This window comes from Salmo salar, chromosome ssa05, assembly GCF_905237065.1.
Source record: "Salmo salar chromosome ssa05, Ssal_v3.1, whole genome shotgun sequence".
NCBI lineage: Eukaryota > Metazoa > Chordata > Actinopteri > Salmoniformes > Salmonidae > Salmo > Salmo salar.
This window is the reverse complement of record NC_059446.1, coordinates 2,512,949-2,528,871: the sequence shown is the minus strand read 5'-3', so window position 1 is coordinate 2,528,871 and position 15,923 is coordinate 2,512,949. Positions and strand designations below refer to the sequence as shown.

Here is a 15,923-nt window from a genome sequence, read left to right as displayed (position 1 = left end):
TGCAAAAAGAGCAGAAAGTAAATAAAAACAATATGGGGATGAGGTAGGTAGATTGGATGGGCTATTTACAGATGGGCTATGTACAGCTGCAGCGATCGGTTAGCTGCTCAGATAGCTGATGTTTAAAGTTAGTGAGGGAAATGTAAGTCTCCAACTTCAGCGATTTTTGCAATTCGTTCCAGTCATTGGCAGCAGAGAACTGGAAGGAAAGGCAGCCAAAGGAGGAATTGGCTTTGGGGATGACCAGTGAGATATACCTGCTGGAGCGTGTGCCAAGGGTGGGTGCTGCTATGGTGACCAGTGAGCTGAGATAAGGCGGGGCTTTACCTAGCAGAGACTTATAGATGACCTGGAGCCAGTGGGTTTAGCGACGAGTATGAAGCGAGGGCCAGCCGACAAGAGCATACAGGTCGCAAGTGGTGGGTGGTATATGGGGCTTTGGTGACAAAACGGATGGCACTGTGATAGACTACATCCAGTTTGCTGAGTAGAGTATTGGAAGCTATTTTGTAGATGACATCACCGAAGTCGAGGATCGGTAGGATAGTCAGTTTTACGAGGGTATGTCTGGCAGCATGAGTGAAGAATGCTTTGTTGCAAAATAGGAAGCCGATTCTAGATTTAATTTTGGATTGGAGATGCTTAATGTGAGTCTGGAAGGAGAGTTTACAGTCTAACCAGACACCTAGGTATTTGTAGTTGTCCACATATTCTAGGTCAGAACCGTCCAGAATAGTGATGCTAGTCGGGCGTGTGGGCAGCGAACGGTTGAAAAGCATGCATTTGGTTTTATTTGCGTTTAAGAGCAGTTGGAGGCCATGGAAGGAGAGTTGTATGGCATTGAAGCTCGTCTGGAGGTTAGTTAACACAGTGTCCAAAGAAGGGCCAGAAGTATACAGAATGGTGTCGTCTGCGTAGAGGTGGATCAGAGAATCACCAGCAGCAAGAGCGACATCATTGATATATACAGAGAAGAGAGTCGGCTCGAGAATTGAACCCTGTGGTACCCCCATAGAGACTGCCAGAGGTCCGGACAACAGGCCCTCCGATTTGACACACTGAACTCTGGCAATTATGATGTCGTTTAGTACCTTGAGCGTGGCTGAGGTGCACCCATGACCAGCTCTGAAACCAGATTGCATAGCGGAGAAGGTACGGTGGGATTCGAAATGGTCGGTAATCTGTTTGTTAACTTGGCTTTCGAAGACCTTAGAAAGACAGGGTAGGATGGATATCGGTCTATAGCAGTTTGGGTCTAGAGTGTCACCCCCTTTGAAGAGGGGGATGACCGCGGCAGCTTTCCAATCTTTGGGGATCTCGGACGATACGAAAGAGAGGTTGAACAGACTGGTAATAAGGGTTGCAACAATTGCGGCAGATAATTTTAGAAAGAGAGGGTCCAGATTGTCTAGCCCAGCTGATTTGTACGGGTCCAGGTTTTGCAGCTCTTTCAGAACATCTGCGATCTGGATTTGGATGAAGGAGAAGCTGGGGAGGCTCAGGCAAGTAGCTGTGGGGGGGCGGCGCTGTTGGCCGGGGTTGGACTAGCCAGGTGGAAAGCATGGCCAGCCGTAGAGAAATGCTTATTGAAATTCTCGGTTATCGTGGATTTATCGGTGGAGACACAGCAAGCACCTGCTCTACTGACAGAGACACAGCAAGCACCACGCTCTACTGACAGACACAGCAAGCACCACGCTCTACTGACTGACACAGCAAGCACCACGCTCTACTGACAGAGACACAGCAAGCACCACGCTCTACTGACAGACACAGCAAGCACCACGCTCTACTGACAGACACAGCAAGCACCACGCTCTACTGACAGACACAGCAAGCACCACGCTCTACTGACAGACACAGCAAGCACCACGCTCTACTGACAGACACAGCAAGCACCACGCTCTACTGACAGACACAGCAAGCACCACGCTCTACTGACAGACACAGCAAGCACCACGCTCTACTGACAGACACAGCAAGCACCACGCTCTACTGACAGACACAGCAAGCACCACGCTCTACTGACAGACACAGCAAGCACCACGCTCTACTGACAGACACACAGCAAGCACCACGCTCTACTGACAGACACAGCAAGCACCACGCTCTACTGACAGTCACAGCAAGCACCACGCTCTACTGACAGTCACAGCAAGCACCACGCTCTACTGACAGTCACAGCAAGCACCACGCTCTACTGACAGACACAGCAAGCACCACGCTCTACTGACAGATACACAGCAAGCACCACGCTCTACTGACAGACACAGCAAGCACCACGCTCTACTGACAGACACAGCAAGCACCACGCTTCTACTGACAGACACACAGCAAGCACCACGCTCTACTGACAGACACAGCAAGCACCACGCTCTACTGACAGACACAGCAAGCACCACGCTCTACTGACAGACACAGCAAGCACCACGCTCTACTGACAGACACAGCAAGCACCACGCTCTACTGACAGACACAGCAAGCACCACGCTCTACTGACAGACACAGCAAGCACCACGCTCTACTGACAGACACAGCAAGCACCACGCTCTACTGACAGACACACAGCAAGCACCACGCTCTACTGACAGACACACAGCAAGCACCACACTCTACTGACAGAGACACAGCAAGCACCACGCTCTACTGACAGACACAGCAAGCACCACGCTCTACTGACAGTCACAGCAAGCACCACGCTCTACTGACAGTCACAGCAAGCACCACGCTCTACTGACAGACACAGCAAGCACCACGCTCTACTGACAGATACACAGCAAGCACCACGCTCTACTGACAGACACAGCAAGCAGCACGCTCTACTGGCAGACACAGCAAGAACCACGCTCTACTGACAGACACACAGCAAGCACCACGCTCTACTGACAGACACACAGCAAGCACCACGCTCTACTGACAGAGACACAGCAAGCACCACGCTCTACTGACAGACACAGCAAGCACCACGCTCTACTGACAGTCACAGCAAGCACCACGCTCTACTGACAGTCACAGCAAGCACCACGCTCTACTGACAGACACAGCAAGCACCACGCTCTACTGACAGATACACAGCAAGCACCACGCTCTACTGACAGACACAGCAAGCACCACGCTCTACTGACAGACACAGCAAGCACCACGCTCTACTGACAGACACACAGCAAGCACCACGCTCTACTGACAGACACACAGCAAGCACCACGCTCTACTGACAGAGACACAGCAAGCACCACGCTCTACTGACAGACACAGCAAGCACCACGCTCTACTGACAGTCACAGCAAGCACCACGCTCTACTGACAGTCACAGCAAGCACCACGCTCTACTGACAGACACAGCAAGCACCACGCTCTACTGACAGATACACAGCAAGCACCACGCTCTACTGACAGACACAGCAAGCAGCACGCTCTACTGGCAGACACAGCAAGCAGCACGCTCTACTGACAGACACAGCAAGCACCACGCTCTACTGACTGACACAGCAAGAACCACGCTCTACTGACAGATACACAGCAAGCACCACGCTCTACTGACAGATACACAGCAAGCACCACGCTCTACTGACAGACACAGCAAGCACCACGCTCTACTGACAGACACACAGCAAGCACCACGCTCTACTGACAGAGACACAGCAAGCACCACGCTCTACTGACAGACACAGCAAGCACCACGCCCTACTGACAGATACACAGCAAGCACCACGCTCTACTGACAGATACACAGCAAGCACCACGCTCTACTGGCAGACACAGCAAGCACCACGCTCTACTGACAGACACAGCAAGCACCACGCTCTACTGACAGACACAGCAAGCACCACGCTCTACTGACAGACACACAGCAAGCACCACGCTCTACTGACAGACACACAGCAAGCACCACGCTCTACTGACAGAGACACAACAAGCACCACGCTCTACTGACAGACACAGCAAGCACCACGCTCTACTGACAGTCACAGCAAGCACCACGCTCTACTGACAGTCACAGCAAGCACCACGCTCTACTGACAGACACAGCAAGCACCACGCTCTACTGACAGATACACAGCAAGCACCACGCTCTACTGACAGACACAGCAAGCAGCACGCTCTACTGGCAGACACAGCAAGCACCACGCTCTACTGACTGACACAGCAAGAACCACGCTCTACTGACAGACACACAGCAAGCACCACGCTCTACTGACAGACACACAGCAAGCACCACGCTCTACTGACAGAGACACAGCAAGCACCACGCTCTACTGACAGACACAGCAAGCACCACGCTCTACTGACAGTCACAGCAAGCACCACGCTCTACTGACAGTCACAGCAAGCACCACGCTCTACTGACAGACACAGCAAGCACCACGCTCTACTGACAGATACACAGCAAGCAGCACGCTCTACTGGCAGACACAGCAAGCAGCACGCTCTACTGGCAGACACAGCAAGCACCACGCTCTACTGACAGACACAGCAAGCACCACGCTCTACTGACAGAGACACAGCAAGCACCACGCTCTACTGACAGACACAGCAAGCACCACGCTCTACTGACAGATACACAGCAAGCACCACGCTCTACTGACAGACACAGCAAGCACCACGCTCTACTGACAGACACAGCAAGCACCACGCTCTACTGACAGACACAGCAAGCACCACGCTCTACTGACAGACACAGCAAGCACCACGCTCTACTGACAGACACAGCAAGCACCACGCTCTACTGACAGACACACAGACATCATTATATATGACTCTCAAACCACCATGCAGAACAAGTCCCTGTTAGCTCAGTGTAGGAGTAGTCTCCCCATTGTAGGAGTGTTTTCACTGTAGTGTCTTGCGCCACCTGGTGGGCTGTTGGACTTCTCACCCATATCATGCATCATAAATAATACTATTTTATAAATAGTTCCAATTAAGGGTGTGAACATTTTAAATATTTAAACAACATTGGGATTGTTAATGTTTATTAAAAAAAAATACCTAAGCTAATATTTTATCAAATTAAAATCACAGTGCAGTTATCACAATTAGCACTAACAGGTCCCGATCATAAAGGAAAAATATTTACATTAAACAAACGACTAACGCAACAATGCTGTGATGTTCGTCATCCATGATTCACCTAACGATATTCTGAAAAAGAGGAAGCAAAGTACTTCGAGCAGACGAAGGAGCGCCCGGTGTTACAGGAAGTCCAAGGAGATCATCAAGGACAACAACCACCCGAGCCACTGCCTGTTCACCCCGCTAACATCCAGAAGGCGAGGTCAGTACAGGTGCATCAAAGCTGGGACCGAGAGACTGAAAAAGCAATATATTTATATGGGGCGGCAGGTAGCCTAGTGGTCAGTGGCTGTTCTAGACCATTTCAACTGGGGCCAGTTGTACTGTTAGAGGGGCCAGTTGTACTGTTAGAGGGGCCAGTTGTACTGTTAGAGGGGCCAGTTGTACTGTTAGAGGGGGCCAGTTGTACTGTTAGAGGGGCCAGTTGTACTGTTAGAGGGGCCAGTTGTACTGTTAGAGGGGCCAGTTGTACTGTTAGAGGGGGCCAGTTGTACTGTTAGAGGGGCCAGTTGTACTGTTAGAGGGGGCCAGTTGTACTGTTAGAGGGGGCCAGTTGTACTGTTAGAGGGGCCAGTTACATTAGACGTTATTGTTGTCATATCGTTTTCTTCACTGCATTGCAGGCAAAAGACCATGTTCATAATCATTAGTGTTCCGCGTTGCCACTGTCTAATAATGGATGTAAAAAAAGGAACGATAGCAAAAATGAGTTATGTAAAAGTGATTTCATACTCCACATTTAGGGGGGCCACACGGGGGTCCCAAATTGTTGTCACAGAGGCACTGCCCTCACCCCCAGAACCGCCCCTGCTAGTGGTTAGAGCGTTGAGCCAGTAACCGAAAGGTTGCTAGATCGAATCCACGAGCTGACAAGTTAAAAAATCTGTCGTTCTTCCCCTGAACAAGGCAGTTAACCCACTTTAGGCCGTCATTGTAAATAAGAATTTGTTCTTAACTGACTTGCCTACTTAAATTAAAAAATAATAATCATATGTAAAGTAAAGGAAAATACACTCTGATTAATTCTATCATTTTCCAATTTACTTATGGCCCTGCCGAACAACTTTATTTTTTTTTAATTATATGTGCAAAATATATTCCGCTTTATTTGGAATGGCAAGCCAGACAAAATTAGATGGGTCTATTTATATAATGGGTTAGTTCAATGTTCATTCAGAGGGCTGAAATTATTAAATATTAAATAATTTAATCTCTCGGTCATACAAAAGTTGTACTTAAATCCAAACAGTTTTCCAGCAGATCACACACAAAACACCAGTCTCAACGTCAACAGTGAAGAGGCGACTCTGGGATGCCATATCTCAGACTGGCCAATAAAAAGAAAAGACCATTTCTCATGGTCCGAGTCCTTTAGGTGCCTTTTGGTAAACTCCAAGCCGACTGTGCCTTTTACTGAGGAGTGGCTTCCGTCTGGCCACTCTACCATAAAGGCCTGATTGGTGGAGTGCTGCAGAGATGGTTGTCCTTCTGGAAGGTTCTCCCATCTCCTCAGAGGAACTCTGGAACTCTGTCAGAGTGACCATCAGGTTCTTGGTCACCTCCCTAACCAAGGCGCTTCTCCCCCGATTGCTCAGTTTGGCCGGGCGGCCAGCTCTAGGAAGAGTCTTGGTGGTTCCAAACTTCTTCCATTTAAGAATGATGGAGGCCACTGTGTTCTTGGGGACCTTCAATGCTGCAGAAATGTTTTGGTACCCTTCCCCAGATCTGTGCATCGACACAATCCTGTCTCTGAGCTCTACGGACAATTCCTACGACCTCATGGCCTGGATTTAGCTCTGACATGCACTGTCAACTGTGGGACCTTATATAGACAGGTGTGTACCTTTCCAAATCATGTCCAATCAATTTAATTCACCACAGGTGGACTCCAATCAAGTTGTAGAAACATCTCAAGAATCATCAATGGAAACAGGATGCACCTGAGCTCAATTTCGAATCTCATAGCAAAGTGTCTGAATACTTACATAAATAAGATTTTTTTTTTTTTTTTTAAATGTTAATACATTTGGCAAAAATGTCAAATCTGTTTATGCTTTGTCATTATGGGGTATTGTGTGTAGATTGATGAGGGAAAACAATAAATGTAATCAATTTTACAATAAGGCTTTAACTTAACAAAATGTGGAAAAAAGGAAAGGGGTTTGAATACTTTCCGGAATGTTTCTCAGGGACGGAAGGACACTCATGACCTGGAAAACGACTAACCCAAAAAATGAAAACTCACTCTTAATTAGTGCTTGACTTGGGCAGGAGATCAAATCAAATTTTATTTGTCACATACACATGGTTAGCAGGTGTTAATGCGAGTGTAGCGAAATGCTTGTGCTTCTAGTTCCGACCGTGCAGTAATATCTAACAAGTAATCTAACCTAACAATTTCACAACAACTACCTTGTACACTCAAGTGTAAAGGAATGAATAAGAATATGTACATATAAATATATAAATGAGTGATGGCCGAACGGCGTAGGCAAGATGCAGTAGATGGTATAGAGTACAGTATATACATATGAGATGAGTAATGTAGGTTATGAAAACATTATATAAAGTGGCATTGTTTAAAGTGGCTAGTACTCAACAGTACTGTGGTGCTCCTCTACCTGAATATAAACAGTACCAGAACCTATTTCAGTCCAAGTCAAGCACTGCCTTTACCTTATCCCTAACCTTAACCTTAATCTAAACCCTTAACCCTAACCTAATTTTAACCAATTCTGAAAGTACATTTCGGTTTGCAGGTCAGGAGTGTCCGTATAGCCTTTTCTGTCCGTCTCCGCATCTGTCATGTTGAAGATTCATGGCTGGGTCTAAAATGATACCCTAATTCTAAAAATTCACCCCCTCCTCTCACCTGTAACTGGTCCCCAGGTCGTTGCTGTAGATGAGAATGTGTTAAGGATAAGCAAATACAGCCTTTCTGTGGTGGTTCCCCCAGGTGATGACACGTGTCCTCAGGGCTTGGGGCTCAGGGCTTGGGGCTCAGGGCTTGGGGCTCAGGGCTTGTGTCCTCAGGGCTTGGGGCTCAGGGCTTGGGGCTCAGGGCTTGGGGCTCAGGGCTTGTGTCCTCAGGGCTTGGGGCTCAGGGCTTGTGTCCTCAGGGCTTGGGGCTCAGGGCTTGTGTCCTCAGGGCTTGGACCAATCAGAACCATCTAATGGATAGATCAGGGGAACAAGACCAATCAGAACCATCTAATGGATAGATCAGGAGGACAAGCCAATCAGAACCATCTAATGGATAGATCAGGGGAACAGGACCAATCAGAACCATCTAATGGATAGATCAGGAGGACAAGCCAATCAGAACCATCTAATGGATAGATCAGGGGAACAGGACCAATCATAACCATCTAATGGATAGATCAGGAGGAACAAGCCAATCAGAACCATCTAATGGATAGATCAGGGGAACAAGACCAATCAGAACCATCTAATGGATAGATCAGGAGGACAAGCCAATCAGAACCATCTAATGGATAGATCAGGGGAACAGGACCAATCAGAACCATCTAATGGATAGATCAGGAGGACAAGCCAATCAGAACCATCTAATGGATAGATCAGGGGAACAGGACCAATCATAACCATCTAATGGATAGATCAGGGGAACAGGACCAATCAGAACCATCTAATGGATAGATCAGGGGAACAGGACCAATCAGAACCATCTAATGGATAGATCAGGGGAACAGGACCAATCAGAACCATCTAATCCCTAAATAAACACCCAGTATCTAGCACAAAGACATTGACTGTCCACTTTTGGAAATGTTTCAGATTGATAGTTTCTTGAATGATTCAGCAAACATCTCATTTTGCCCACTGCTCGCCCTTCTTTTTCCGCAGCTCTCTCGCTCAGTGGTTCGGCTCAGAAGCCCTCTGCCCCGCCCCTCCAAGCACAATAAATAATGTGGCATGGGACTCAGGCCTTTTTGTGTCCACACAGATTCTTTCTACTGTATGTTCTGCAGGGGGGGGGTAGGCAGAAAGCAGGGTGTTTTATCCGAATAACACAGAGTCTTGTTGGGGCTCTGATAAAGGGCAGCATTGTATGGTAATAGTTTATATGAGACCATATGACCCGCTGGGCTGCGCTGGGCTCTGCTACGGTGCAGGGTAGTGGCTAGTGTCGCGGGAATGATTAGCATTTCACCAACACATCGTGTTCACAAGCCTTCTGGTTCGATATATGAAATAAACACTCATTTCATTTAACCCTTCTTTGTACACATTTTGTGTACCACCACAGCTGAAGGTAAAATCCATCATATCTCTGATTCTCTTTATTATTAACCATTTGGATGATGATGATGATGATGATGATGATGATGATGATGTGTTGAGATTCATGAGGAGAAAAAAGAAGAGGGTCTGACTATCTGAGGTGTTCTGGAGTTCTGCAGTTCTCTTCTAGAATTCCAGACTAGATTCTAGAATGGTTCTGCAGAAAGAGAGCAGTTACTGACCATGAAACATCTGTTCACTCGAATACAATAACTTCTCTTGTTTTGATCTGGGTGTATTTTATGATTGGCATAGTTTAAAGACTGTTTTAAAATGTGGCTATATTTCTTCAGTTACAATAGAGGTCTTAGACGGTGTCTGTCTGAAGTTAGTTGTAAGATTCTTCTAGTGAGATGGATGTTTGAGTCGTTGCTTGGGAGAATATATCTCGGGCTGTCTGTCTGGTGCAGCCGTGTCCGTCTGTCTGAAGGTCAGGTTGCGGTCAGTCAGTATTAATACTTGTTGAATGGATCACATGTCTCCCTAATCGTTTCGCTATTGGCTATCGGAGTGTTACGTGGCGTGATGCTGCACTGTGTTAGGCCATCGCCCAAGGTTCTTAAAGCGCAGGTCAGAGATTGGCTGAGTATTGTTTGGCATTGCTGTGACCAGACCGCTCCAGCTCCATGGCCAGGCTACACCTGACGGTGGTGGTTTACGGACCCGGTGCTGCCGACACCGCCTGCGGAGACTGGTAGGTCCAACAGCTCAGGGAATACTGGGGCTACTTTATATATCACAGCCTATTTAGTGGGCCCTGGTTGAAAGTAGTGCACTTTTATAGGGAAAAAGGGTATCATTTGGGACATAGACAAGGGTGTGTTTGGTTGGGGTTTGTTGACTATGTAGGAGGAAAGTTTTTTGTCTACGTTAGTACGTTTGAGAATGTTTTTCTGTCCGATGTGTCTGGTGTTTTAGGATTTAAGCTCAAGCATTTCTGATGATTGTTGGTTGGATACATACAATAGGAGTAGGGTTCTTTAAGAACTCTTTCTTCCTCACTACAGGTTTGATTGATTGCCTACCCATATTAAATGATTGACTCAGAAATTGTACAGTTTCAATGATTGTATCCAACATGTTATGTACTTTGATGTCCCCTAATTCCTTCATTACACGTTTCCTTGACATGGTCGTTCTTATAAAGAATGGTCGCCCTTTCGAGTGTGATCGAACGTCAGCTTGTATCAATACATTGTCAACATAAAGTTGTTCCCTGACTCCTATATTCTTTTAAAGAACAGTTATTCTCCTGAGTGTGATCATCAGCTTGACATTTCTCTTTTCCAGACTGGGCTTGAGAAAAGCTTTTAGAGCTGAAACGTCAACATTAAACAGTCTGAACTATATCCCTTGTTGTTTCTCCTCTCCAGACCTGGAATCGAAAATGAACTGGGGGTCCTTTTACGCCGTGATCAGCGGCGTAAACAGGCATTCCACCGGCATTGGCCGCATCTGGCTGTCTGTCATCTTCATCTTCAGAATCCTTGTCCTCGTCGTGGCGGCCGAGTCGGTCTGGGGCGACGAGAAGTCTGGCTTCACCTGCAACACCCAGCAGCCCGGCTGCAACTCTGTCTGCTATGACCAGTTCTTTCCCATCTCACACATCCGCCTGTGGGCCTTGCAGCTCATCCTGGTGTCCACGCCTGCTCTCCTAGTGGCCATGCATGTAGCCCATCGCAGACACATCAACAAGAAGATCCTGAAGAAGTCCGGGCGCGTTTCCCCTAAAGAGCTGGAACAAATCAAGAACCAGAAGTTTGCGATCGCAGGCGCCCTTTGGTGGACCTATATGATCAGTGTGCTGTTTAGGATCGTTCTGGAAGTCATCTTCCTTTATATTTTCTACCTGATCTACCCTGACTTCAAGATGTTTCGTCTGGTCAAGTGTGACTCGTACCCTTGCCCCAACACTGTGGACTGCTTCGTGTCGCGACCCACGGAGAAAACCATCTTCACCGTGTTCATGCTCTCCGTGTCGGGGTTGTGTGTTCTCCTCAACCTGGCCGAGGTGGCCTACCTGATTGGCCGAGCGTGTCTGAGGTGTATCCACGGTAACCAGGAAGAGACTAAGGTAGCAGGGATCGGTCAGAAACTGTCCTCCTACAAACAGAATGAAATCAACCAGATGATCGCTGACCAGTCGAAGTTCAAGTTCAACGTGGGAGCTAGGAAGACCTCTATGGAGAAGGGAGAGAGGTGCTCTGCATTCTAATAGGCTGCCCTGGAGGGAGAGAGGTGTTCTGATTTGCTGCCTACGGAGAAGGGGAAGTGGTGCTCTGCATTTCTGATAGTCTGTCTAGTCCTAGTTCCCAATAATTTTCACTGCTTCAAACTAATGAACTGTAACCAGCTTGGAACCATACTGTATAGAAATCCTCATCAGCTCCATCTAGTCATAACATCAATCATTTCTTCATCTATTTATTCTAGCGGCTGGTGCTAGGTTCTCAACATTCCTGACTGCGGTAAGATATAAAGGAGAAGAAGAAACAAGCCCAGACGAACTCATTGCTGGATTGGAGGGGAAACTTGGTTTCATCGTGATCGACACAGTCACTGTTTTGTCTCACAACCTTGAGGCAGGAACTGGTGGATAAAGGAACATTTGTTTCAGCAAATGACTTGACAAACCCATTGTATTGGAACTCACTGACTACTCCTACAGCGGGGAGACTACTCCTACAGCAGGGAGACTACTCCTACAGCGCGGAGACTACTCCTACAGCACGGAGACTACTCCTACAGCAGGGAGACTACTCCTACAGCAGGGAGACTACTCCTACAGCGGGGAGACTACTCCTACAGCGGGGAGACTACTCCTACAGCGGGGAGACTACTCCTACAGCAGGGAGACTTCTCCTACAGCGGGGAGACTACTCCTACAGCAGGGAGACTACTCCTACAGCGGGGAGACTACTCCTACAGCGGGGAGACTACTCCTACAGCAGGGAGACTACTCCTACAGCGGGCAGACTACTCCTACAGCGGGCAGACTACTCCTACAGCGGGGAGACTACTCCTACAGCGGGGAGACTTCTCCTACAGCGGGCAGACTACTCCTACAGCGGGGAGACTTCTCCTACAGCGGGGAGACTACTCCTACAGCGGGGAGACTACTCCTACAGCGGGGAGACTACTCCTACAGCAGGGAGACTACTCCTACAGCGGGGAGACTACTCCTACAGCGGGGAGACTACTCCTACAGCGGGCAGACTACTCCTACAGCGGGGAGACTACTCCTACAGCGGGCAGACTACTCCTACAGCGGGGAGACTTCTCCTACAGCGGGCAGACTACTCCTACAGCGGGGAGACTACTCCTACAGCGGGGAGACTACTCCTACAGCGGGGAGACTACTCCTACAGCGGGGAGACTACTCCTACAGCGGGGAGACTTCTCCTACAGCGGGGAGACTACTCCTACAGCGGGGAGACTACTCCTACAGCGGGGAGACTACTCCTACAGCGGGGAGACTACTCCGACAGTGGGGAGACTACTCCTACATTTACATGTAAGTCATTTAGCAGACGCTCTTATACAGAGCGACTTACAAATTACTACAGTGGGGAGACTACTCCTACAGCGGGGAGACTTCTCCTACAGCAGGGAGACCACTCCTACAGCGGGGAGACTTCTCCTACAGCAGGGAGACTACTCCTACAGCAGGGAGACTACTCCTAGAGCAGGGAGACTACTCCTAGAGCAGGGAGACTACTCCTACAGCAGGGAGACTACTCCTACAGCTGGGAGACTACTCCTACAGCACAGAGACTACTCCTACAGCAGGGAGACTACTCCTACAGACTACTCCTACAGCAGGGAGACTACTCCTACAGACTACTCCTACAGCAGGGAGACTACTCCTACAGACTACTCCTACAGCTGGGAGACTACTCCTTCAGCGGGGAGACTACTCCTACAGCAGGGGACTACTCCTACAGCACGGAGACTACTCCTACAGCAGGGAGACTACTCCTACAGCAGGGAGACTACTCCTACAGCACGGAGACTACTCCTACAGCACAGAGACTACTCCTACAGAAAGGAGACTACTCCTACAAAAAGGAGACTACTCCTACAGAAAGGAGACTACTCCTACAGCTGGGAGACTACTCCTACAGCAGGGAGACTACTCCTACAGCACGGAGACTACTCCTACAGCACGGAGACTACTCCTACAGCGGGGAGACTACTCCTACAGCTGGGAGACTATTCCTACAGCGGGCAGTCTACTCCTACAGCAGGGAGACTACTCCTACAATGGGGAGACTACTCCTACAGACTACTCCTACAGCGGGGAGACTACTCCTACAGCGGGGAGACTACTCCTACAGCTGGGAGACTACTCCTACAGCGGGGAGACTACTCCTACAGAACAGAGACTACTCCTACAGTGGGGAGACTACTCCTACAGCACGGAGACTACTCCTACAGCTGGGAGACTACTCCTATAGCACGGAGACTACTCCTACAGCGGGGAGACTACTCCTACAGAACAGAGACTACTCCTACAGTCGGGAGACTACTCCTACAGCACGGAGACTACTCCTACAGCTGGGAGACTACTCCTATAGCACGGAGACTACTCCTACAGACTACTCCTACAGCGGGCAGACTACTCCTACAGCAGGGAGACTACTCCTACAGCAGGCAGACTACTCCTACAGCAGGGAGACTACTCCTACAGCGGGGAGACTACTCCTACAGCAGGGAGACTACTCCTACAGCAGGGAGACTACTCCTACAGCGGGGAGACTACTCCTACAGCAGGGAGACTACTCCTACAGAATGGAGACTACTCCTACAGCAGGGAGTCTACTTCTACAGCGGGCAGACTACTCCTACAGCGGGAACGGATCACTCATTAAGACATTAAAGGTATTTTTAATGGTGCACAGCAATGGAGCTTTACTACATTGTTTTAGTACTATCTGTACCAAGAGGGTTAGCAGCAGCGACGTGGAAAACTGGATGTCCTAAAATGGATTACTGACAACTTCCATTAACGGTTGTTAACCAGTACAAATGTATGATATGTTCATATCCCACATTATAGTGATATATATGATATGTTCATATCCCACATTATAGTGTTATTTAAGATATGTTCATATCCCACATTATAGTGTTATATATGATATGTTCATATCCCACATTATAGTGTTATATATGATATGTTCATATCCCACATTATAGTGATATATATGATATGTTCATATCCCACATTATAGTGTTATATATGATATGTTCATATCCCACATTATAGTGTTATATATGATATGTTCATATCCCACATTATAGTGATATATATGATATGTTCATATCCCACATTATAGTGTTATATATGATATGTTCATATCCCACATTACAGTGTTATATATGATATGTTCATATCCCACATTATAGTGTTATATATGATATGTTCATATCCCACATTATAGTGTTATATATGATATATTCATATCCCACATTATAGTGATATATATGATATGTTCATATCCCACATTATAGTGATATATATGATATGTTCATATCCCACATTATAGTGTTATATATGATATGTTCATATCCCACATTATAGTGATATGTTCATATCCCACATTATAGTGTTATTTATGATATGTTCATATCCCACATTATAGTGATATGTTCATATCCCACATTACAGTGTTATATATGATATGTTCATATCCCACATTATAGTGTTATATATGATATGTTCATATCCCACATTATAGTGTTATATATGATAGGTTCATATCCCACATTATTCTGTTATATATGATATGTTCATATCCCACATTATAGTGTTATATATGATATGTTCATATCCCACATTACAGTGATATGTTCATATCCCACATTATAATGTTATTTGCTGCAGTACTCAGAATATTATGAGGATGTTTACACGACAACATCCTCAGCTGCAAACTAAACCTGTTGTTGTGGTTACGGCTCACAGCATCTCATAGTCTTTACGTTGTGCAAATCAAAATCAAATCGTATTTGTCACATGCGCCGAATACTACAGGTGTAGACCTTACAGTGAACTGCTTACTTACAAGCCCATAACCAACAATGTTTTAAGAAAATACAACAACAAAAAAAAGGTAAGAGATAAGAATAACAAATAATTTAAGAGCAGCAGTAAATAACAGTAACGAGGCTGTATACAGGGGGTACCGGTACAGAGTCAATGTGGAGGCTATATACAGGGGGTACCGGTACAGAGTCAATGTGGAGGCTATATACAGGGGGTACCGGTACAGAGTCAATGTGGAGGCTATATACAGGGGGTACCGGTACAGAGTCAATGTGGAGGCTATATACAGGGGGTACCGGTACAGAGTCAATGTGGAGGCTATATACAGGGGGTACCGGTACAGAGTCAATGTGGAGGCTATATACAGGGCATTACGGTACAGTGTCAATGTGGAGGCTATATACAGGGCATTACGGTACAGAGTCAATGTGGAGGCTATATACAGGGGGTACCGATACAGAGTCAATGTGGAGGCTATATACAGGGGGTACCGGTACAG

The 15,923-nt window shown here is 47.2% G+C and overlaps 1 protein-coding gene across 1 annotated transcript; it reads left to right on the top strand.

Moving 5' to 3' along the window:
- The first annotated feature begins 9,967 nt into the window (after positions 1-9,967).
- Positions 9,968-12,129, top strand: LOC106604102 (gap junction beta-1 protein-like). Its single transcript, XM_014198497.2, has 2 exons — positions 9,968-10,069; positions 10,749-12,129. The coding sequence occupies exon 2, from the start codon at positions 10,763-10,765 to the stop codon at positions 11,588-11,590; it is 828 nt and encodes a 275-aa protein (XP_014053972.1). The 5' UTR covers positions 9,968-10,069; positions 10,749-10,762; the 3' UTR covers positions 11,591-12,129.
- The last annotated feature ends 3,794 nt before the right edge of the window (positions 12,130-15,923 follow it).

Excerpts from the sequence above, each read along its gene's own strand:
- LOC106604102 (XM_014198497.2), top strand. The coding sequence starts at position 10,763 with ATGAACTGGGGGTCCTTTTACGCCGTGATCAGCGGCGTAAACAGGCAT.